This window comes from Anser cygnoides, chromosome 1 (assembly GCF_040182565.1).
Source record: "Anser cygnoides isolate HZ-2024a breed goose chromosome 1, Taihu_goose_T2T_genome, whole genome shotgun sequence".
Classification (NCBI taxonomy): Eukaryota; Metazoa; Chordata; class Aves; order Anseriformes; family Anatidae; genus Anser; species Anser cygnoides.
In genome coordinates this window covers 198,111,819-198,134,320 of record NC_089873.1, presented here as the reverse complement: position 1 = coordinate 198,134,320, position 22,502 = coordinate 198,111,819, and the positions used below count along the sequence as shown (strand labels likewise).

The following is a 22,502-nucleotide window of genomic DNA, read 5'->3' as shown; positions in this document are numbered from 1 at the left end:
CATGCCACAGAACTAATCACAATTCCTTCCACCAAATTCTGTAAGAGATACTTAATAGAGTTTACAAACACAGTCCACATTAGGAGGAATAAGTGAGGAAGAAGATCTGAAAGAAAAAGAAATCTTTTGGTTACATTTTTTTGTTTCAATCTTCCGCCAAGCCAGTTACCATTTTTACTAGAAGTATACAAGATGATTTTTAGGGTCTTTCAATACCTCTACTGCAGGTGTGTTGAATATTGCAGAACAGGTGATATAAATGAAAGTCACCTAAATGAAAGTTGCCCAGCATTGTTCTTGGTGGCAGACTTGCTGTTCTCATCAGCGAAGAGTTGTTAAAACTTTATGTATACCTATGTCAGATCCCAGTAGTCCTGAAACCTGAAAAGATTTGACCTGAAAAAATTTGGAGTTTTCTATAACGAAGTACATAATTGACCAGTGATAGCAGGGGTACATGAAAGATAAAAATCAGGAGATGCTCCAAACCTAAAGGGTGATCCTCATCAAACTTGACTTGTTTGGCAAAATAAAGTAGTTTTCTGAAATCCAAATGGTTTTTAAATAAGTTACAACTATGACTCTTTTCTGTGACATACAAAAGCTCTCACACGAACATAGAGAACAAAATTCAATCTTTCATAATATTTTTTTTTTAAATATACTTCTTAGGCAGGAGTTAGTAGTAAGTGCTTATTGTATGTTTCACAGTTTAGATTGTTAAGCACTTTGTAACTGGGACTAGAAAATAAAACCATTTAAACAAATATTTTTATATAATTAATATAAGTTTTATGTACAGCTTGTTGTTCACTAATCCAGTAATGTTCTTCCTGGATTGTAAAATCAGATCAGAATAAAGACTATATTCTCTTAATTTACCTGTCTTGTTTATGTCTTTTTTCTTTTTTTTTTTTAAATCATACAGATATTTCACACTGCACCAGACCCCAATATTCCTCTTCCCCAACCTCAGTCCCGTTCAAGTTCAAGAAGGACAAGAGCAATTTGTCTCTCCACAGGTCCACGTAAACCCAAAGGAAGATATACACCATGTCTAGCAGATCCTGACAGTAAGTTAGTGCATGTTGACTCATTATCTTCCTTTTTATGTCTTGCCTTTTAATTATCCTGAATAATATCCAGTAAATATTGTATTCCAATAATATAAGCATAACAGATGGATTTTCATCAGCTTTTCAACCTCCGTGAGTCACAGCCGCACTGCTGAATGACTGCATTCCTTACTTCTCTCAGAGGAGAAAGAATATTTGTTTTTAGGCAAGTCTTGTATTGCATACAGTGTTCAAAAATATTTTATAGTAGACTTTATAGTCTAATCTAAGTGTAGCCTGCTTTGAAACTCTGCAAAGTTCACTGTATGACATTCACCTCATTTGCTTGTAAGATGATTGTTAAGGTTTGGAAGCTGTAATAAATGCAATTTGGTCAAGGTCGGAGATCAAAACCATTACTTGGCTTTTTTCACATGCATGAAACTGTGGTCTTTGGTTCCAAGTAAACCACTGCCTAGGTTGCCAAACCACTGAAACTTTGTTAGTTTTTCTGGAACAGAAACAAACGCCCATATTTTTGTGAGAAACAGCGTACTCATCATATGACAATGTTTAACAGCAGGGAGCGATGTTTGCAGTTAACTGCTGCAAATGTGTATTAATTTTCATGTAGAAGTGACTGTTTAAAAAGTTGCACTTCTTTCTTTTTCATCCAGAGGACCATCATTTATTACTTACTGGCCTTACCATTAAGAGGTATTGAAACTGTAGCAAAGAATAATTTGCCAACTACTGCAAGAGATTTCCAAAAGAACTTTTGTCTCCCCTAATTCCTCAAGAAGATTTACATTAAACTAGTACAGTAAATTATTCCACAGTTAAGGTTATCTGTTCTGTAGGATCTATATTAACTCTCACGTCTGTAATGTTGGGAAATATATCCATGCTATGCTCTTGCATGGATGCTGCATTTTCCATGTATATATGTTACATTCTTCCTGTTGATGAGAATTTAAATGTTGAATTAGAACAACAGCTGTCTACACATCAGTTGCCTATTTGAATGACATGGGATCCTTAGAGTAAAAAGTTACAGATGAGTTGTCAGTTATATACACCAGAAGAGAAATTGAGCAAGTTTCAACTGTTTCTCACTGTGTAACTTTTTTGCATTATTGTGGGGCAATTCTGTGCAAGTATTTTGCAGGGCACATGCAAGCACAATCTTCTTTATTCAGACGCATGCCTTCTGCTGGTGGCTGGACTGGAGCTAGCCCTGACCCAGGAACTCTCGACATGGGCTTTGCTTGTTGGTTCAAGCTCAGCATTTGCTACACAAGTTCCAGTTAAGATCTCATTTGTGCCTGGAAGGGTGAGGCAGGAGCACAAGTATTCTTGCTGAGTATCTCTGGCTGTGCCAGAGACAGATAAGAGAGAGTCCTGGCTTCCAGCAGTAGCTATTTCTGAAGTGCTAGATGGTTTTAAGTCATCATTTAAATGAAGGATGGACATTTAACTATATTTCAGGAATTTAAGGAATTTTATATGCCAGCAGAAAATGAAGTATAGATGCCAAGCTGTAGGGAATGATAGAAAATTATAGAAAATGCATCTGACAAATCTAGGCTCCAGCCTATCTTGCAATTTTCAAGAAACTAATGGTCTGTCAGGAGTAAGTTAGGGCACAATCTTGTCTGAAATACCGACATTCTGAGCAGAAGTGGACAGAATATTTCAAATTACTGTTCCAGTGGCACTACTGTTTTCACACCTACTAGGCAAGACACTGGTGTTTGTGAGTATTTTAAGTGGCTTTAGTCACCTGTTGCCAAGGACATTGAAACTTCTGGAGGCAAAAGCATCTGTATCATGTTGTTATCTTCTAAATACTATGTGGATGAAAAATAATGTGTGGATAAAAAATGTACATTCCCTGCTTCTTGTGAAATTTGAGAGTTATATCTCCTAGCTGTGGGGAAAAAAATCTTATTAGAAACTAGCACATGACTCACTAGACTATTACCACATTTTTATGAATCCAATCTTTAAGATAACTCAGCTCTCACTATACTGTAGGCCAGTACTTCCTCATTTCTGATGAGTGTTCGTAGCCTCATATCAACAAATTTCTTTAGGATGTTTCCACTTCTTGTTGCACAATATCTTTGAAAATAATTAGATCAGCACAAACATTTTTGTGTAGGTAGGTAAACTTCTCTAATATCAGTCTAATTAAAGAAATTAATCAAATGTTCAATGTTAAAGTTGTAAATAACGGAATGAGTTGTCCTTCTACAGCACAGGGATTTTATGAGAGGTATGATGATTCAGAAAATAGCGTATCTGCAGATAGACTTATGGACTAGTCTTAGAGAGACTGCCAAGATCCTCAGCAACTTGGTAAACAAAGTAAAACTTAAGTATTTAAGTTGCTGGCAATAGAGTTATGCATTTCAGAACATAAATGTGACAAACACCACATTTGCTTTATTAAGCAAAGTACGGTGCTTGTTAAAAGATATTGTGACACTAGAACTGTTTAATTTCCTACTGATATTTATATTGCAGGCAGTTCTTTGAAAATGCAAACTTTTATGTGAAATAGTACCACCATTATGTTCATCCACTCTAGAGAAATATCCACAAAATGCAGCTTTTTCAGGTTAAAGATAGGAATGTGTGAAACTTAGAGGAACTAAATTGTTATTTTGTCTTGAGAATGACTGTCGCTGGAACCACAGTTTAATGAATTTGATGACCAGTAATGTACAGGGGCTAAAGGTGGCATGAGAGAAATGTACATGGTAAGACAATGTAATTATCTTTTTATTTCTCTTTCTTCTCCCCTCCCTCCTGCCTAGGTGACTCGTACAGCAGCAGCCCAGATAGCACTCCCATGGGCAGCATTGAATCTCTCTCTTCTCACTCCTCTGAGCAGAACAGCACCACCAAATGTGCACCCCCGCAGCCCAGGGAGAAATCAGGAGGGATTCCATGGATTGCCTCTCCCCCTTCTTCTAATGGTCAGAAGAGTTCAGGCCTCTGGACTACAAGTCCAGAATCCTCATCAAAGGAGGATGCAACAAAAACAGACGTGGAGTCAGACTGCCAAAGTGTAGCTTCTGTCACTGGACCAGAGAATGCCTCTCCACCAACAGATCTGACCAAGAAGAGTTCTTACAGTCTATCCGAGCTGAAAAGATCTTCAGGTTCATCGCTCAGATCAATTCCATCAGCTGAAGGTAATTTCCAAGGTCCTTTAGGACATCAGTGAGTTTACCGTGAGGCATCAGAAAACATGAAGTGCATTTGAAAGCTAATGATATTCTTTGGTCTTGTTTATTTTTTAACTATTGTGGTATGTTCTTTTCACTTTTCCAACTGCTTCTGACATATTTCTGTTGTCATCTGTACAGTTCACATAGCTTAAAAGTTACAATTTTTTCTTGGAATTTAGAGTACTCACTGTCCTGCTGTGCTTCACTGAGGCAACTAACTTGTAAGATGATTTCTGGCTTATAATATAGAAGAGTTGGTAGCTATGGTTTATCACTGTGTCAGAAGAATGAAACCTTGCAACATGATTGATAATGATCAAAGCTAGCATTTAAATTTAAAATCCCTTATGCTTAAGGCATCTAGTGAGTAACAGCTTTGTCTCTTCTTGTCCATGCCATGAAATGTATGTCTGAAACCCTCCCAACAGAATAGAGTCTTCATTCTGCCCTGCCTGCATGTTTTTGTTATCCAATACAGCAAGTAGAGTACCTCGAACACAAGATTATGGCTGAACATGTCTGTATATGGATGTACATGATGTTCAGGAACAATGATGAACTTGCAAACCCACCTTTAGTTTCAATGTGAAAGTTAGGAAACCAATCTTCCTGTTCAGTCAAAGAAGGATGCTGATTTGAAGAACACCCTCCTAGCACCTAAGAAGAACTTGTGTTCCAAACAAACCTGTAGAAAGGGTCCTTACAATATAGGGAAGGATGAAATTACAGCTTCTTAATATAGACACTTGCTTTACCTCTGTGAGTATATGAGATAATATTGACAGCTATCTGGAAATTACTTTAGAACAGACACTGTCGTGAAATGTTTTGGATTATGAAGATTAACAGTCAGCTCTGAAACAATGAGCTCCAGTGGACCAAGTATTAGTGCTGAGTTTGCCACTGAGCCGTCAATACGATAAGTAATAGAAGTACAGGTAGGGTAAATATGTGTTTGTGTGGGAAGCACTAAAAGTTTAAGAAAGTTCTCTCCCCTGTGTCCCTCATGGTTTGTACAAGCTTTTTCCTACGACTCCCTAATATGAGTGAGTGTTAATTAATAACAAGATTAATATAGGTAGTGCTTTATAATTACAGAGACCTCTATATTTTAAGTGCCTTTAAAGCATCATTAAGCATCTGTTGTTCTTGGGAATAAAGAAACATAGAAGTAGATCCAGTTCTTGTCTTGCAAATGTATATGCAAACAAGGTAGCAGTCCACAGATCAGCTTAAAAAGCACATAAGACCATGCCTTGTATTCATTAAAAGGACTTTTTCTCTGTACAATACAGACTGTACAGCTATAGGTTTGTTTTATCAAGTTATGGTAACAATTGTTTTAGGAAGCTTTAATTATTAGTTCTTAATATTTTTTTTCATTTAAAAGCTTCATGAAGCTTCTGTGAATACTGAAATATTAATTCTTACAAATTAATATCATCTTTTTTCTTAGTGAATACTGCTTTTAGCAAGACTTTGAACTAGATGACTTTCTGAGGTCCCCTCCAACATGAATTTTTCTACAATTGTATGCATTGTACTACTTTATAAATGTTGAGGTGTTTTATTTTCACTTTTTATTGAAAGTACTATCTAGCCATTTAAGTGCAATGTAACTTTTTAGCCTTTACAATTTTAATCTCATTTCTTCATCCTTGCTGCTGGTCCTTTTCTCCTAGCTCTTTGTCTGAAAGGCTGTTTCTTCTAGTAAGTACTTAGTAAGTTCTAGTAAGTTCTTTCTGCCTATTTTGCTTCTTAAAAAAAAAAAAATTGCTTTGCATGTTGTTGTGAAACAGCTTCAAATTCACTTTAATATTCCCTATTATTTGGTTGCTTTCTTTAGGTAACAAAAGCTACAGTGGATCTATACAGAGCTTATCTTCAACAGATACCAAAGATACACCAAAGGCTCCAGCAAACCCTGATTTGCCTCCCAAAATGTGCAGGAGATTAAGATTAGATACTGCATCAAGTAATGGTTATCAAAGACCGGGATCTGTGTAAGTCAAGACCCTTTGGAGTTTTGAGTTGTTACAGTGTTGTCTTCTATCAAGTGATCCCAAAGAGCTAGTATAAGTAGTTGAAAAAGCATCCATGAATACTTGATTTGAAATTTCTTTATGTATGAATTATTTATCTAGCTTCATTAAAATTGTAAAGTAAACAAAGGAGACACGACACAGTCTGATGAAGTCAGTTGAAAGACTCCCATTTACTTCAGTAGACTATAGATAAGTTCCCTAATGAAGACATGGATCTTTGGAAAGTGATAAGTATTATTATCTCTCACTCTTCTGGAATTTAACGTTTCAAGGAGCACAATTGCTGCTTACTGCTAATGCTGTTATGTGAAGAAGATCATCAGATCTTATTTCTGTAAGTCAAAAATTGGAGGGAGGTTAAAAAAACTGAAATTTCTTCAGTTGTTGCATGATCAATAATTGAGATCTTTGGTGTGTTTTTTTCTGACAATATTTTTTTTCTTGAGAGGAAGATAGTTCTAACAATAGAGGTTATAATTCAGCTGTTTGAGATTTAGGTTAGCAATCATTCTTAGTGCTTATAGCACAAGCTTAAGAATTAGAAGATCTTTGCTGCAATCCTGACTCTGTCCCAGGCTTTCTCTGTTGTCATGAGCAAGTGATTTACAGAATCACTGCAGAATGCCAAGAAGTTTTCCAAATACTGGAGGACTCTGCTAAGCCTCTCCACCTCTTAAGCTGGAAGAGATCACTGTAGTCATTTCACAGATTGATGTGTCTTAACTTAAACAGAAGTACACCTGAACAGCTCAGAGTTCAAGCATGAAAATGACAGACTGGAATAACAAGCATGTCCAGTATATCCATTGGTCATCCATGAATACAATTTTAAACATAGTGTGCTGAGGTTTTCCTTCTTGCTGAATCAACAAGGCTCTGGAGCACGTGGAATTCAGTGGCCTAAATTAGGTTATGCGCTTAAGAATTCTGTTGAATAGGGATTTAAATGCAACGTTTTAATTTCCTTGTTTCTCTAAGTGAATCATAGAATCATGGAATGTTTTTTATTGGAAGGGATCTTAAGTATTATCTAATTCCAACCCCCCTGCTATGGGTAGGGACACCTTCCACTAAACCAGGTTGCCCAAAGCCTAATCCAACCTGATTGTCTGATGTCTCGCTGAATGGTAGCACAGCCTTCTGGTGTGTCAGCCACTCCTCCCAGCTTTGTATCATCAGCAAACTTGCTGAGGGTGGACTCTATCCCTTTGTCCAGGTCATTGATGATGTTGACCAAGACTGGACCCAGTATGGACCCCTGGGGAACACCGCTAGTTACAGGCCTCCAACTAGACTCTGCACCACTGATCACAACCCTCTGAGCTCTGCCAGTCAGACAGTTCTCAATCCACCTTGCTGTCCATTCATCTATCCCACACTTTCTAAGCTTCATTACAAGGATGTTGTGGGAGACAGTGTCTAAAGCCTTCCAGAAGTCAAGATACACAACATCCACTGCTCTCCCCTCATCTCCCCAGTTGGTGACGACATCATAGAAGGCTGCCAGGTTGGTCAAGCATGATTTTCCCTTGGTGAATCCATGTTGACTACTCCTCATAACCTTCTTTTCTTCCAATTGCTTGGAAATGGCATCCAGAATAGGTTGTTCCATCACCTTTCCAGGGACAGAGGTGAGGCTGATTGGCCTGCAGTTGCCCAGATCCTCGTTCTTGCCCTTTCTGAAGACTGTTGTGACATTGGCTATCTCCCAGTCATCTGGCACTTTTCCCATTCTACAAGACCTTTCAAAGATGATCGAGAGTGGTTTGGCAATCACATCTGCCGGCACCCTCAGCACGTGTGGGTGCATCCCATCGGGGCCTAAGGATTAGTGTGCATTGATTTTGTCTAGATGCTCTCTGATCAGATCCTCCTCAGCCAAGGGGAAGTCTTACTTTCCCCAGACTCTCCCTTACCTCCAGGTCTGGGATTCCCAAGGAGCAGTCTTAGCAGTAAAGACTGAAGCAAAGAAGGCATCCAGTATCTCTACCTTCTCAGCATCCCCTGTTACAAGGGCACCCACCTCATTCAGTAGTGGACCCACATTTTCCCTAGGCTTTCTTTTACTATTGACATACTTTAAAAAGCCTTTCTTGTTATCCTTGACCTCCTTTTCCAGTTTTAATTCCAAACTGTCCCTAGCCTTCCTTGTCTCATCCCTGCAGGCCCTGGCAGCGTTCCTGTATTCCTCCCAAGTGGCCAGGCCCTTTTTCCACCTTTTGTAGACTTTCTTCTTGCCTTCAAGTTTCTCCATGGGCAACACAGAGGCCTCTGGCCACCTTGCTCTGATTTCTTACTCTTAGGGGTGCACAAGTCTTGAGCTTGGAAGAAATGGTGTTTAAGTGTTGACCAACCATCTTCTCTCACACTGGGCAGTTCATCATTTTCTCAAGTCCCTGCCTTTGCCTTCTGGGCCTGGGCTACATTGCTAGAGCTCTTGGCAGTAAAGACTGAGGCAAAAAAGTCATTGAGTTCCTCGGCTTTGTCCGTATCCCAGGTAATCAGGTCTCCCATGTCCTTCCAGAGAGGGCCCACAATTACTCTAGTCTTTCTTTTATCACTGATGTACCTATAGAAGCCTTTCTTGTTGCCTTTGACGTCGCTGGCCAAATTTAATTCTAAAAGGACTTTAGCTTTCTTAACCTGATCTCTGCCTGAATAATTAAAACAATTTTTAAAAAACATGTTTCCTTGTCTTTAGATAGTTAAAAGTGAAATTAGTAGTCAAGTTGCGCATCAAGCATGGCATTGCTAGCCAGCTGAGGGAAGTGATTGTCTTGCTCTGCTCTGCACTGGTGCAGCCTTATCTTGAGTAATGGATGCAATTTTGGGCACCACAATATAACCAAACAGAAAACTATTAGTGTCCAAAGAAGGACTACAAAGATGGTGAAGGGTCTAGAGGGCAAGACATATGGGGAGCAGCTGAGGTCCCTTGGTTTGTTCAGCCCAGAGCAGAGCAGGCTGAGGGGAGGCCTCATGGCGGCCTGCAGCTCCTTCACGAGGGGAGCGGAGGGACAGGCGCTGAGCTCTGCTCTCTGGGGACAGCGACAGGACCTGAGGGAACGGCACGGAGCTGGGACAGGGGAGGGTCAGGCTGTGTGTTAGGAAAAGGTTCTTCACCCAGACGGTGGTCAGGCACTGGGACAGGCTCCCCATGGAAGCAGTGACAGCACCAAGCCTGTTGGAGTTCAAGAAGCATTTGGACAATGCTTTGAGACATAGAGTCTGATTTTTGGGTGGTCCTGTGTGGAGGCAGGAGTTGGACTCAGATCCTTGTGAGACCCTTCCAGCTCAGAATATTCTATGATTCTATGATTCTATAGTCTGTGTGTTTAATTAATGAGCAAAGTATAAAGCAAGGTGCTTCCTTATTTTCAGAGTGGCTGCAAGAGCCCAGTTGTTTGAAAGTGCTGGTTCACTTAAACAAGTTTCTTCAGGACGGTAAGTACCTCACACTGTTTAACAGCTTGTAAAATCGTTTGTATTTTCCTGGCTCCAGAGATTAAAATAGAAGCATTGGAGCTTTGTTCTGTGTCGTCAGGACAGCATCATGTAGCATGCACAACTGTCTTGGTTTGTTAAACTTATCCTTTCTACAGAAGAATACTGAGTTTCATGTATATTAACAACCTGGCTATACTTTCCTGTATGGAAATTGCAGTGAGAGATGTGCAGATTAGTGAGCTGCCTAAGGACACAGCTACAGGAGTAAATTAACAGGATGAGGGCACTGTACTTATTCCATATAGCTGCTTGTATATACATACTTGCAGCAGAGTAGTAAACTGCAAGTTTATGCTAGTTTATGATAATGTGCTTGCATAGTCAAGTCCTAATAACAGATGCTTTAGAAAGTTCCGGATTAACTTTTTCAGGATCTCTTTTTTTTTTCCATCACACATCTCCTGCCTTACTACTTGTTTGGAGAAACTGTTGCCCTCTCTTCTTGATAGCCTGCAGCAGGAATTATTTACATTTTCTTTGTATGCATTTATTTGGTAGATTTGACCCATTCTTACACAGAATGAAGCTAGAATGTTCCTGTAAGTGTTCATCTAGGAAGCACTAGTACTTCTTTGCATTGCTAACCAGACTACAATTAATAGGCTAAAGCAGATAAATAAATAAGTGGATGCAGGGAAAAGTCTCTCTTTTCACTCTCCCTGCATTTCAGATTTTTTGAGACAAAGTGTATGTTTTTGTCCATCATTTTACTCAGTGATACCATGATCTTACTGGAACTGTTGAGCAATAAAATGTTAATCAAATAATCCAAATATAGTAATAAAATAGCATAGTTGTAAACAAAGATGCCAGTGTGCGCTGAGATATGCGGTAGAATATGGCTGTCTTATCTGACAGATCTATCAGGGGAGAGAAGGAGAAAGCTGACCTGCAAAGGCCCACTGATTTTGTTTGAGAGAAGTGGTTTGCAGGAATCAAGGCTGTTCTTGTTTTGCATGGTAGATGAACTATAAGAAGACCAAAGAAACAGTTTGATGGTGAATGGAAGGAGATAAAAAGAACAGGGCATTGATTTAAGGAAGAAAAGTATAAAAGAAGAGACTGGAATGTTCTTAATCCAGTGACCTAAGCCAAGAGCAATGTACTGCTTCACGAGTACTACATCATTTTACTTCCACCTTTGTTCCTTCTCTTATTTTGTATTGCTCTCTTTCTTCTTGTAAACTCTATCCTGATGTTCCCTCAGAACCTGTGCCATCTCTATCTGTATATAAAAAGCATGTAAGAAGCCAAAATCTGATAAAGGAAAAATGTAACAGTTTGATAATGGATATGGAGAGCAGATAAGAAAGCAGAAAATGCTGAAAGACTTAATAGCTCCTCTACTTCAGCCTTCCTAAGAAAAGCAGAAGAGCAACAATAACAAGGAGAATGGAAAACAAGAGGTCAGCAGGCAAAACGAGGAAAAAATAAGAAACAACTCAGCTGTTCCTGTAATGCTGCTCAAGTCTGACTGAGATTTTGCATTTCAGAGCCGGCTCATATTTACTTCTCATGCGTGCTATGGAGAGGAAGCCTGAACTGAGTCCTTAGTATATTCTTTTTTGCTCTGAATTCATGGTAATTACATTTGATCCACCAATTAGAAAGGCCTTCTGTGTTCCTAATTCTGCTGTCCAACGAGTATATGCAGGGCAGAGTGTAAGACAGAGAAACTGTTTTTAAGCTGGTCTGATGCCAGAAATATATAGGTCTGGACTGTGTTGACCTCTGTGCAGGAGTAATTTATGCTGCTATACATAAATGTTTTTTAAATTTATAGCTACTGCTTACATTACATTACTACTAAGTAGCTTCATTCTGACTTGAAACATCTGTTGTCTGAAACAGTATTTCATAGTCACCTGTACAATAGATGGATCAAAACTATCTATGTGGCTTTGCAGTCTCATACTGTCTTATGTATTCCATCAGATAATTTCAAACTTGATGCTTTACCACCACAGTGACCTGGACTGACTTAATTCCTTCTTCCAGGTAGTCTTTGCACCACCTCTTTCTGACTTTAAGTAATGCACTCTCTCGACTATGGAAGTTGTATCCCCACACACATTTTTTTCTTTTTTTAAATGCTTAGTCATTATTTGGGCTGGCTGTTAACAGTCTTTGTATATACTTGCCCCCATAGTGGCACCAGTTTGAGTAGGTTTATTATAGTCAGAAAGAGAAAGAATGGGAGTCTACAGTACGTGTTTTAGGATTGGACAGGTAAGACAAATATATAATGCCCTGTCCAGCCTGTGCTCTTTTTCCAGTTTCATAGTTATTTTCACTTCTCATTCTTCCCATTCATTACCTCCTGACATCAGGTTTATTAACTGTCCATCTCCCAGACTGTGGTATTAAGGTACTGTGTGCTCTGGGTCCAATCTTTGTTGGGGATTGAAAGAGGTGAAAAAGTTTTCTTGCTGCTTTCAGAAATACTGCAATTATCTAGCGTGAGATTTCTGTATTACAGTTTCTATACAAAAATGCACCAACAATGACTTTGATTTAGAGGTGCACATAAAATGAGAAACTACATCATAAAGGATTTTCATTAGAAGAGAATACATACACAAATAGGGAACAGGAGCTGTTGACAGCCAATAGCCCTGGCTTAGCAGCAGGATCTCTGGGTGCCAAGCTGGGACTCTAATAGGAATAGAAAGGCAACACGAAATCCTCTAGTTCCATGCTTCCCTCCCAGCCGTATGATTAAATATTAAATATTTCCAGTCACGCTTCTGTTTTTATTTTCATGCTATATTTTGCATTTCCTTGAAAACCTGGAGTACTCTTTCCAGCCCAGACCAGCATTTTCTACTCACTCATAAGTCTACCATTTCCATGAGTCGACAAACTTTTCTTCTTCCTGTAAGATTGCATTAACTGACGAGTCATCTGAAAGAAATTCATGTGTTTTCCCTGATTTGTTCATCTGGCTTCTGTCTGTGTCTTTCTAGACTGAAAACTTATTATGGCAGGAGCATAATTTTAAAGCTTATTTATAACTGTTAAAATAGGTTATTAAAAGTACCTCAGGTGTTGTTGACCATGTGTAGTCAAGTAATATGGTTTCTGATCTGATGAGTACCAATCCTTTGACTACTAGTATAAATTTATCATTATGGTCTCAAAATAAACATAATAAAAGGTAGAAAAGGGGAAAATGGATTTTTCTCCTTTGGAGTCTATCTATTAAAATCATGGAAAGCAGAAACTTCTAGGAAATGTGGGCACCATTTTCTGATTTTTTTTTTTCTCTGAAGTCGACACTATGAATCACACTCTTCTGAGAAGATTAGCATCATCTTAAGAGAACCATAATAGAAGACGGTGATGTCATCACATGCTTTTCAGTGAGCAGACTTGTTTGTAGGGAGGAGAGCATTAACACCATAAGAAACAATATCCATTTTCATAATTGCACAGAAAAAGTTGCCAATGAATCTGTGAGCCCTTTTCCTTGCTAATGCTTCTAGCTGGTTAGGGTTGAAGTGAGCAGTAAGACAAAGAACCTAAGTAATCAAGTTGGGTGTGGAGGGAATAACCAGGGGCTTGAAAATTGCTCCAGAATTATAAGTAAATATTCTTAGGCTTTGTGTCAGGAACAAAGTAGTGGGAAGATAATGTGAAGAATCCAGTAATTCAGAGCTTTTCAGAAGGTGATTTTTTTATACCTTGTGTTTGTGTATCTGTGTATTGCCAAATGCTGGGTAGCTTTCTCTTTCCAAGAACTGAGCAAATCAGAGTCCATGTTTTCTTATCTTCTTTTTACTTTTAAGATAAACATATTTGGATCAGGAAAAAATAGCAGCTGAAAACAGAGTAGTTTAGTAGACATACAAGCATACAGGAGAAAATTTCATTTTACTAACTTTTTCTAAGGGCACTAAAAAACAACATGCCATATTTTGAGAATAGGTTGAACAATTCTCCCTCATTTACATATTGCTATTCTGTTTTACAGTTGCCTTCAGTGTCTTTTATCACAGTATTACTCAGATGTTCCATTCTTAACATGGGAAACTGGCTCAATAATCATGCCACTAAGTGGTGAGGTGCCACATATAATCAAGTTCAAAATTGTTCCTGTGTTATAGTAAATTCACGACCAATTATCTGATTAACATTGCCATTGTATTCATTATTAACAGTTATTCTGCTGTTTTATACATAAAAAAAAAAAATCCTGATTATGCCACATAGGAATTAAATGTGTTTTTGTGTTTTGTTTTTTTCTTTCAGAATGTTAACTGTCCGGGTCAGTATATTATAGAACATTTGTAGCACTGTTTGTCATAATTACGTTGATAAAATAATGATCTTGGGTTTAAATAATTTGGTTCTAGTTTCTGGGGGACCTTCAGTAAAGTCATCTAATTTCCCTCTATATGTATTCAGTATATATTATACAGAGTAACAAAACTTACTGATTTTTTTGTCTGTCTGTCCTGTTTACTGTAAAAGGCAAGTTCTTGATAGCAGTGACTGTATTTCATGGTGAATATACAGTCCTTGAGTCTGTGTAAGATCAGGTTCCCAGTCAGAACTGGTAACTGTGCCTCCTGTTGGAATACTAATGCTGATGTTTGAAGGAGAGCACACTTAAGTTTTTTTTGCCTATGCAGGAACTGATGGTTTCATTTCCTCTCTAGAAATGAGAGTGGATATAAAGTAAATGTTGTGTGGCGACAGTAAAGATTTTTTTTTGTGATAATTTTGATGATATATCTAAATTAAAAAGACACAAGAAGTAGTTTGTGACAGTGAGGTCAAGTGAAATTACTGGCTTTATGTATAGACACACTGCTTAGAACTGGTTCTCTTTCTCTCCCCCACTAAAGTAAACCAATAGTATCCAAAAACATAGCCCCATATGATGGCTTTGTAATCCCAAAACATAAGTGATATTTTGCACACCCTTTTTCATTACACAGCATGTTAAATCATGCTAGGGCTCTGTAGCAGCACACCAGGGCAGTGTTTTTATGTTACAAAACAGAGGAAATATTTGTAAATCCTGGAGAGTTCTAGATCATGTCTTGAAAGCTCACATATGCATCCCCTTTCATACCTTTTTAGAGATTCAGATTAGTCACAACGTGATAGCCTTGATTGGCTCCAGGGTATAAGGCCAGGGTAGAGGGATGCTCTCTGCACCCTTTAAGAAATGTCCCAGTCTGTCTCCCCAGATTAGTGTGGAACTCCAAAGTGAAGAGCCATGGCCCCAGTGGCAGTACACAAATAAAACAGTCTTCTCCTTACACTAAGGCTTACGATAAGGCACTATCATTCATATGATATATGACTCAGTTATCTCATTGTTGTGGGAGGAAAGACAGAATAGATTACAGATCACTTGCACATGCATGCTCTCAAAAAGTATGCCAAAATCTTGAAACTTCACCAAAGGTCACACACTGGGTCATTGAGATAAATGCTGGCAGGAAGGAAAGCTGAATCGGTAACCCCCTATCACATCATACAAAGGTGAAATGGTCAACAGGTTCATCTTTGCTTGGCATAATGTGGTTCTCCGATAAGATTAAAAAATATCAGGAAAACTGGTGGGTCACACAAAAATTGCTTCCAGTATATAAATTAAAGTCAGGGTATTACTGTTATAGGTAAAGCACAGGAATCTAGTGAGAACTCTTAAGCGATGCATCTTTATGTTCAATCCCTCATTTTGTGCTTTGAAGAAGCATGGTGCTAGAAGCCATATCAACAGGTGGATGATAATCTGTCCTGCTCTGTAATCAAATTATGATGTATCTAACTAGTTCTTTTTCTTTGTAATGTTGTTTTTTTTTTTTTTTTTCTTAATGAATGTTTAGTAATGAGAATTCTTCGATTCAGAGATCGTCCAATTACTAGCAGTTCCAGTGCTTTGCTGTTCTGACTAAGAGTAGGTTTTCACAGCTATAAGTGAAGAGATATAAATTTAGCTGTCTACACTGAGGTCTCTTCATGACAGTTTCTATTTGAGAAAATAGTTAATTGAAGGTTTCGCTAAGGGCAGTGGAACCTGGAGAGCCATTCCTTGCACTCTCAAGTAGTCATTTACCATAGCAGAACCCAGGCCTTGAGAGCCGGCTGAGCTAGACACAAAGTTTATTTATGGACATCTGAGGTGGCTGAAGCTGTAATCCACCTCTAATACGTAATCTAGATCTCCCATGCTGCAATTTAAATCAATTTCCATCTCTTTCACAGTCAGCCTGGTGGACACATTACTCTTTTTAGTCCAATATTTGCCTTATATTTGTTATTTTCTTCTGTAGACTAATCAACTGTATTTTCTCACAAATCATGTCTTTAGACCTTTAATGACTTGATGATCTCTTTGAAATTCTCTCCAGGCAGTCCATAACTTGCTTCAAGCACTTTGCTCAATTTATGTATGTTTGAAGTACAGTTTCAACTAGAATAAAAGATTTTTTTTTTAAGTTATTGTATTCCTGTTTAAATTTCTAAGTAGAATGTTGATCTATTTTCTGCAGTAACGTACTTGATAACTCCAGTAAGCCAGGAGTTATTGTCTGCTGTAATTCTGCTCCTCTGAACTACCGTGTAACTGGTTGTTATCATCCTGTATTTGTGCAGCTGATTATGTCTACACTTCCCAGGTTTTCAATTCCATTTTTTCATATGTTTTTCCTTATTTTTTCAAACCTATATATTTTTTTTTTCTTTCAGGCAAGCAAAAGCCATGTATTCCTGTAAGGCTGAGCATAGTCATGAGCTGTCTTTCCCACAGGGGGCAATATTTTCCAATGGTAAGACGTTTTACATTCTTTATTTACATGAAAAACAAACCAGCCAACAAACAAAAACAAATAATAATTAAAAAAAAAGAATGGTACCCACAAGATAAGAGAATGTAATTCCATTTCCAGCTCTCGGCTTTTGCCTTGATTATTATATTGCTCTTGAATAAAAGCTATTTAAATAAATATATGGAACATGTAGGATCTTTTAACTGTCTTAATTTATCGTAAATATGTTTTGTTTGGTTGTTTTTTTGCAGTGTATCCGTCAGTAGAACCAGGCTGGTTAAAAGCAACTTATGAAGGCAAAACAGGACTCGTTCCTGAGAATTATGTTGTCTTCCTCTAGTAATCTTCAGTGGACAGCAATATCTTCATGGTATCCATGGTAACAAATAATAAGCACTATGATTTTTATCTGACACAGATATGGGATCAGCCCGTTAGCTGAGAGTGGTAGATTTCCTTCAGATACTGCAGCTGCAGGTTATATAGCTCCCTATCAACGGAACAGAATGTAATGAAACAGTTAACAGTTACTGTACTGAAGACGGTACTCTGTTTAAATAACTTCCATTGTTTGCAAAAGGTTGTTCTGTTCTTCTTTTATGGGTAAGGAACACTACAGAAATAAAATCAAAAAAGTTGCCATTTAGCTGCAGACCTTCAGGTTCTCGGATGTTGCTCAGAGAAGTGTGAAATTTAGAGGCAATGCACTCTGTGACATTTCTTACAATCTGTATTTTTTAATATGAAAAATTGTGGGTTTTTTTCCTAATGTAAGTAATGCTTCTGTTGTGATCTGAATGCTCCCATAGAAAACTCGATTCTGAGATTAGTCCTAATCATTTCAAATAAGAAATGAGTCTTCCATAAATCAGAAGTTTGAACTTGTTAGTCATTGAGATTACAATATGTTATAGAATTTATGTAACTGATAATGAAATCAGATTATACACTGCCTGAGCAGTAAATGCTCATTCAAAATGTGATGTGTTTAATGAATGTTTCATTCAAGTACTTCATAGATTTATTTCCTTCTTTCTATATCAATATAAATAAGAATAATAATAACTAGTATTTCTGTAATAGCAGTCAGGTGGAAGATACTCTTGGTGTATCTCAGAGCAACAGCAGTAGAAAACAAGGAGATACTCAATCTGGAATGATGGGTAGATATGAAGTGAGCAATGAAAAGCAGCAATATGTTTCAAAACCTGAGATAAAAAGTAACAAAGTCCTTTTCAAGTTTTTTCCATTGCAAATAAGACAAAAGTACTTAGCATTATTTCTCCTGACTTCCACTAAAGTATTTGGCAAATGTTTCCTCCATTACATGGAATTAAAAAAAAAAAAAAAAAAAGAAAAACTTAATTGATAAAGATTTTGTAAATACCCATTGTTTGTTCCTGGTGGGTCTGGAAAAAAAAAAAAAAAAAAAAAAAAAAATATAAGCAGCTTTCTAAATTTGAACCTCTTTCTTGTACACCTTGAGGGAAAACATGCAGTGCTTACTTGGCTAGTTACCATGGCCTATTGAAAAACAAGATACTTAAGCTCCATATTAGTAGCTTTTCAGCATTAGTGGTACAGAAGGAATCCACTGTTTCATAGACCTATCCAGTCTTAGTTCTTTGTTCAATAACAGTAATCAGTATATAAACCTTCTGTTGATTTATAAGATGTACACTGCTTCCAGAATGTTTTAGGAAGAACTTTTGCCAGGACAAAAACACCAGTAATCTACCAGTTGCTTATTTTCTTCTTTTCTAAGCCTTTTTCGGGTTTAAATTAGAAAACAGATTTATTGCCAATATTAAGAAGCACATCAGAACCTTCTTTACTTGTGTATAGTGCATGATTTCTGCAGAAAAATTCCGTGTTGGAATTCAGGCTGGTGGCAAAAGCCTGCAGGATCCTTCTTCTCGCTAGTTGAAGTATCAAGTGGCACTCAGGAAAGTGGAGAGACTGGAAGAACATCCTTCCAAGAATGGTGTGGCATTTCAGAGGGGGAGTCTGTGGCAGTAAGCCAGGCTAGTGTGGGTAAGGCAGCTGAGGAGAGACCCCTTGAATTAGTGACTGACTGATTTGGGTTCTTTCTTCACTCTAAACAGTTTTATTAGGTCCCAAATCGTGTTTCCCTTCATCTTAAGACCAGGCTGTGTTCAGGACATTGTGATGAAGGGTTCATCTCAGGCAGTGGAGGCAGACGTGTGTGCTTGTCGAATTTTCACAGAGCAGATGTGAAAGGAAGGGAAGAGAAGGACTTTTTCACCAGACTGAGCCTTATTTTTAAAGCAAGCCAACGTTTGTGTAAGCTATGCCTGCAGCTGCCGTTGCCCTCAGATCAACATGGGTTTCGTTGTGTTTTTGCTGTATTTCACAATACAAAAATTGCAGGGTGCCAAAAGGCTTCCTTCTGCTGACCTGCTCAGGAGAATGCTGCTGCAGGGGAAGAGGAGTAGCAAGGGAGACAGAGCTGTGAGCAGAGGCTCCAGGTCCCGCACGTCTCACCCACGTGGAGAAATGCAGTGGTCTGGGTCTATCAATTGCACCAGGCAAACTGACCTTTGTTGAACATCCTTTTCTGACCCCTCGTGCCTCTTACGAGGAATTTGATTGTTGTGAAATTCTTGAGGAACGGTGAAATAGAAAACGCGTGCTCTTACTTGCTTTGCTTTAGTCTGATTTAATAAAAAAAAAAAAAGAGAGAGAGCAAGAAGAGACTAATTGTAGGTAACCTCACAACATCTGCATGTGTTTGGATATTCTGCAACAGTATGTTTTGAAACCAGCTGATCTGAGTGCAAGCTAGAAGACTCAAAGATGCTCAGTTCGTATAAAAAAATCATAAAAATGAAAAGTTCAGTTACAGATTAAGTAAGTAGAGCCTGTAAGCACTGAGGGAAATGTTGTAGAAGGAGGAATCCCTGTAGAGGGGAGGTGGTGTGTCTATTCCCATGCATTCATTTTACATTAGACACACAAGTCGATTGCAGAAGATAGCTTCATCAGAAAGGGATCTCATTCATTCTGCTACTCAAAAAAGAAATCTATCTTTTCCTCTTTAAGACTGTGCACTTTTTAAGGCCCTTCTTCTGTGAACCAGCCATGGTGATAACATAAATAATTTTAAAGTAGCTTAGCTTTAAAATGTTATTTTTATCTGGAAATGTTACTCCCATTCTTAATTACAGTTAGTATCAATGGGTAGTAGGGTTATTCTGTTTCTCTCTTCTGCGGTACATAACAAGCACTTTCCGTATCATTCCACTGCTGGGTTGTGGATGCCTCTGCTCTTCCCTGACTTTCCAAGAGGGAGTTTATCTCCAGGAGAAGCTGTACAGTGAACTGGAAAGTTATGTACCTGGGTGCTCACTGACTGGAATGGGGGAGAGTGCAGCACTAAGACTTGTCTACTGATGAGACTCTCAGCCCTGGCCAAAAATCCCTTCTAATATTTGTAAAGGATCAGAAATCCATGTAAAATTTAAATGAAGATATAATACTGAGATAGTGCCTTACCAGCAAGTTAGGCGAGGTGAACTAAATTAGTTCATAGTATTGATTTACTATTTTTTATGAAAGTCAGATTCACTCTACAAGCAAAGTTTAATTTTATTATTATTTTTTTAATTATCCTTCCTAAAAGGATATAGCAGTTTTCTCAGAATATCACTGTAGAATTTGAGGTAGATAACATGTTGTGATTGCTGTTTGTCTTGTGAAAATACCCACCACTTATGTAATCAGCCATGTTTTTTCTGTGTTAAACTTTTGGTACATGTTGCAGTACAACATGAATCAAATTAATAGTGTGAAGGACTGATATATTGTATGATAAATATGTAAAGTATATTATATTATATATTCACACTTTTTATTAATGATAAAGATGAAAAAATATTTTTTGTGTAATTCCTATGAGTTCAGTATTAAAATGTCCTTGCCATATTTTGGCATTTAGAATACTATGTAACAAAACTCTTAAATTAAACCATAGATATCACTTAAGTCCCTAACTGATCTATAAAGTTCATTTGTTCGATTATTTCTGGAAAAAAATGACGCACAAATTTGCTGACCAGTCTACTCTATGATAGTAATAGTAACTTATTTAACTTTTATATATTTTCTGTTGATAATCTCTATTCTTTGCCTTTAATTGAATTCATTTTAACATGCCTTTAGGAAAGATACATTAGGAAGAGAAAAGGATGCAAAATTCAGCAGTTCAGAACAATAGTTACAACAACAAAAAAGCATTATATGGCAGTAATTTGCTTTTTGTTACATTTCCCCACCGGTCTATTTTCTAGTTAATAAGATTGGATCAGAATAAGTGATAAACCCCAAAAGCCTGTTGTTCTTCATAATTCCTTTCCTAAGGCAGCAGTTGGTACAATTTTGCATTGAGGAGCAAGAGGAGAAAGCCCAGTAAGGAAGCTTATCCTCAGGCTGGTGTGGATCTTCTTGATTGATGGAAACTCTCAGAGCTCTAGTGAACACAAAGATAGACCCTTGGCAAATTATAGTGAGGTTTTGCTGGCCAGAAGCCCACATACAGTAAATGGAATATAAATGGGATATTCTGTTAATGAGAAAACGTGATATGGCTTGTCATTATCCGTTTTTTGGGGGTGTTTTTCTGGTTCATCAGAGTGCCCTATCTGAATCATTCAGTTACCAGAGATCAAACTAAGCAAGGTTCAGTTCCACTCTTTGTGGTCGTGCAGCCCGGACAGCCACTGCTGATGCAGCCCTTCCAGTTACTGTTCGTGCAAAAGTTAGACTGTTGATCAGGCTGTATCAGTACAAGTCGGGAGGTCTCTTTTTGCATAGGATTTTGCAAGGGCTTTGGGAGTTTGCTTTGTTTTGTTTTAATAAGGTGCTTGGTATCCAAACAGCTACTAATACAATGTTTTAATTCAGTCACTGAAGATAATAGCATTGTTTTTCTTGTCCTGTATGTGGCAGTATTTAATAAGCCATTGGTAATCTGCGTTATTTTAAGTATAGAGAATGGTGCTTCAACCCTTGGACATCTCAGCTGAAAGCTATTCTGCAACTGGGCTTTTTGCAAGTGTTGTATCAATAATTGTCATAAAGTTCTGGCACTAGAGGCTGCAAAATGATCTCAGCACTTTGAGAGTTTCTGTTAGAGCAAAGGGCAAAGCAGCTGAACAGGGCAGATAGACAACTTCAATTTTTCAAACATATTTATGACGATTTTGGAGGTATTAGAGTTTATAGGGGTTACCTTAGATACTATATGGTATTTTAATAGGAAAGTATATACAATCAATAACTATATATATATTTAATAAAGTCCTACTAAATTATCTTATTGAACTCTCTGTTTATTTTGTAGTGTGGTTTCAATAATTATCTGCACTCTGTATATACCTACATGTAAATAACTGGCATGATATGCGTAAGCTGACTTGCAGACATAATTCTATGTTGTACTTTACACTGTATTTCAAAAATTTGAAAAATGTTTTTAAAAATAAAAAGCCTTTCTACACAGACTGCTTTCTTTATTATTTTTAAACTTGGACTCTGATTCAGCCTTTTTTTTTTTTTTTTTCCAAAATAATAACACTAGTGCTGCACAGAGTTGCTGTCAATGTCTCAATATTCAGGTGGAGATCAGTAAGAAGGGGTCCCTCAGGGGTCCGTATATCAACAATGCCAAGTGCAGGGTGCTGCACTTAGGTTGGGGCAATCCCAGACATGAGTACAGACTGGGAGAAGAACTCATTGAGAGCAGCTCTTTGGAGAAGGACTTGGGGGTTCTGGTGGATGAAAAATTGGACGTGAGCCGGCAGTGTGTGCTTGCAGCCCAGAGAACCAGTGATATCCTGGGCTGCACCAAAA

At 37.9% G+C, this 22,502-nt stretch overlaps 1 protein-coding gene across 1 annotated transcript in view; it reads left to right on the top strand.

Moving 5' to 3' along the window:
• Positions 1-22,153, top strand: part of ARHGAP42 (Rho GTPase activating protein 42) — a 169,774-nt gene extending 147,621 nt beyond the window's left edge. Inside the window, exons 19-24 of the mRNA XM_013178134.3 lie at positions 929-1,073; positions 3,878-4,258; positions 6,141-6,297; positions 9,721-9,783; positions 16,552-16,631; positions 16,883-22,153. Coding sequence (XP_013033588.1) covers positions 929-1,073; positions 3,878-4,258; positions 6,141-6,297; positions 9,721-9,783; positions 16,552-16,631; positions 16,883-16,971 — 915 coding nt within the window. The 3' untranslated portion in view covers positions 16,972-22,153. The remainder of the gene's footprint in view (positions 1-928; positions 1,074-3,877; positions 4,259-6,140; positions 6,298-9,720; positions 9,784-16,551; positions 16,632-16,882) is intronic.
• The last annotated feature ends 349 nt before the right edge of the window (positions 22,154-22,502 follow it).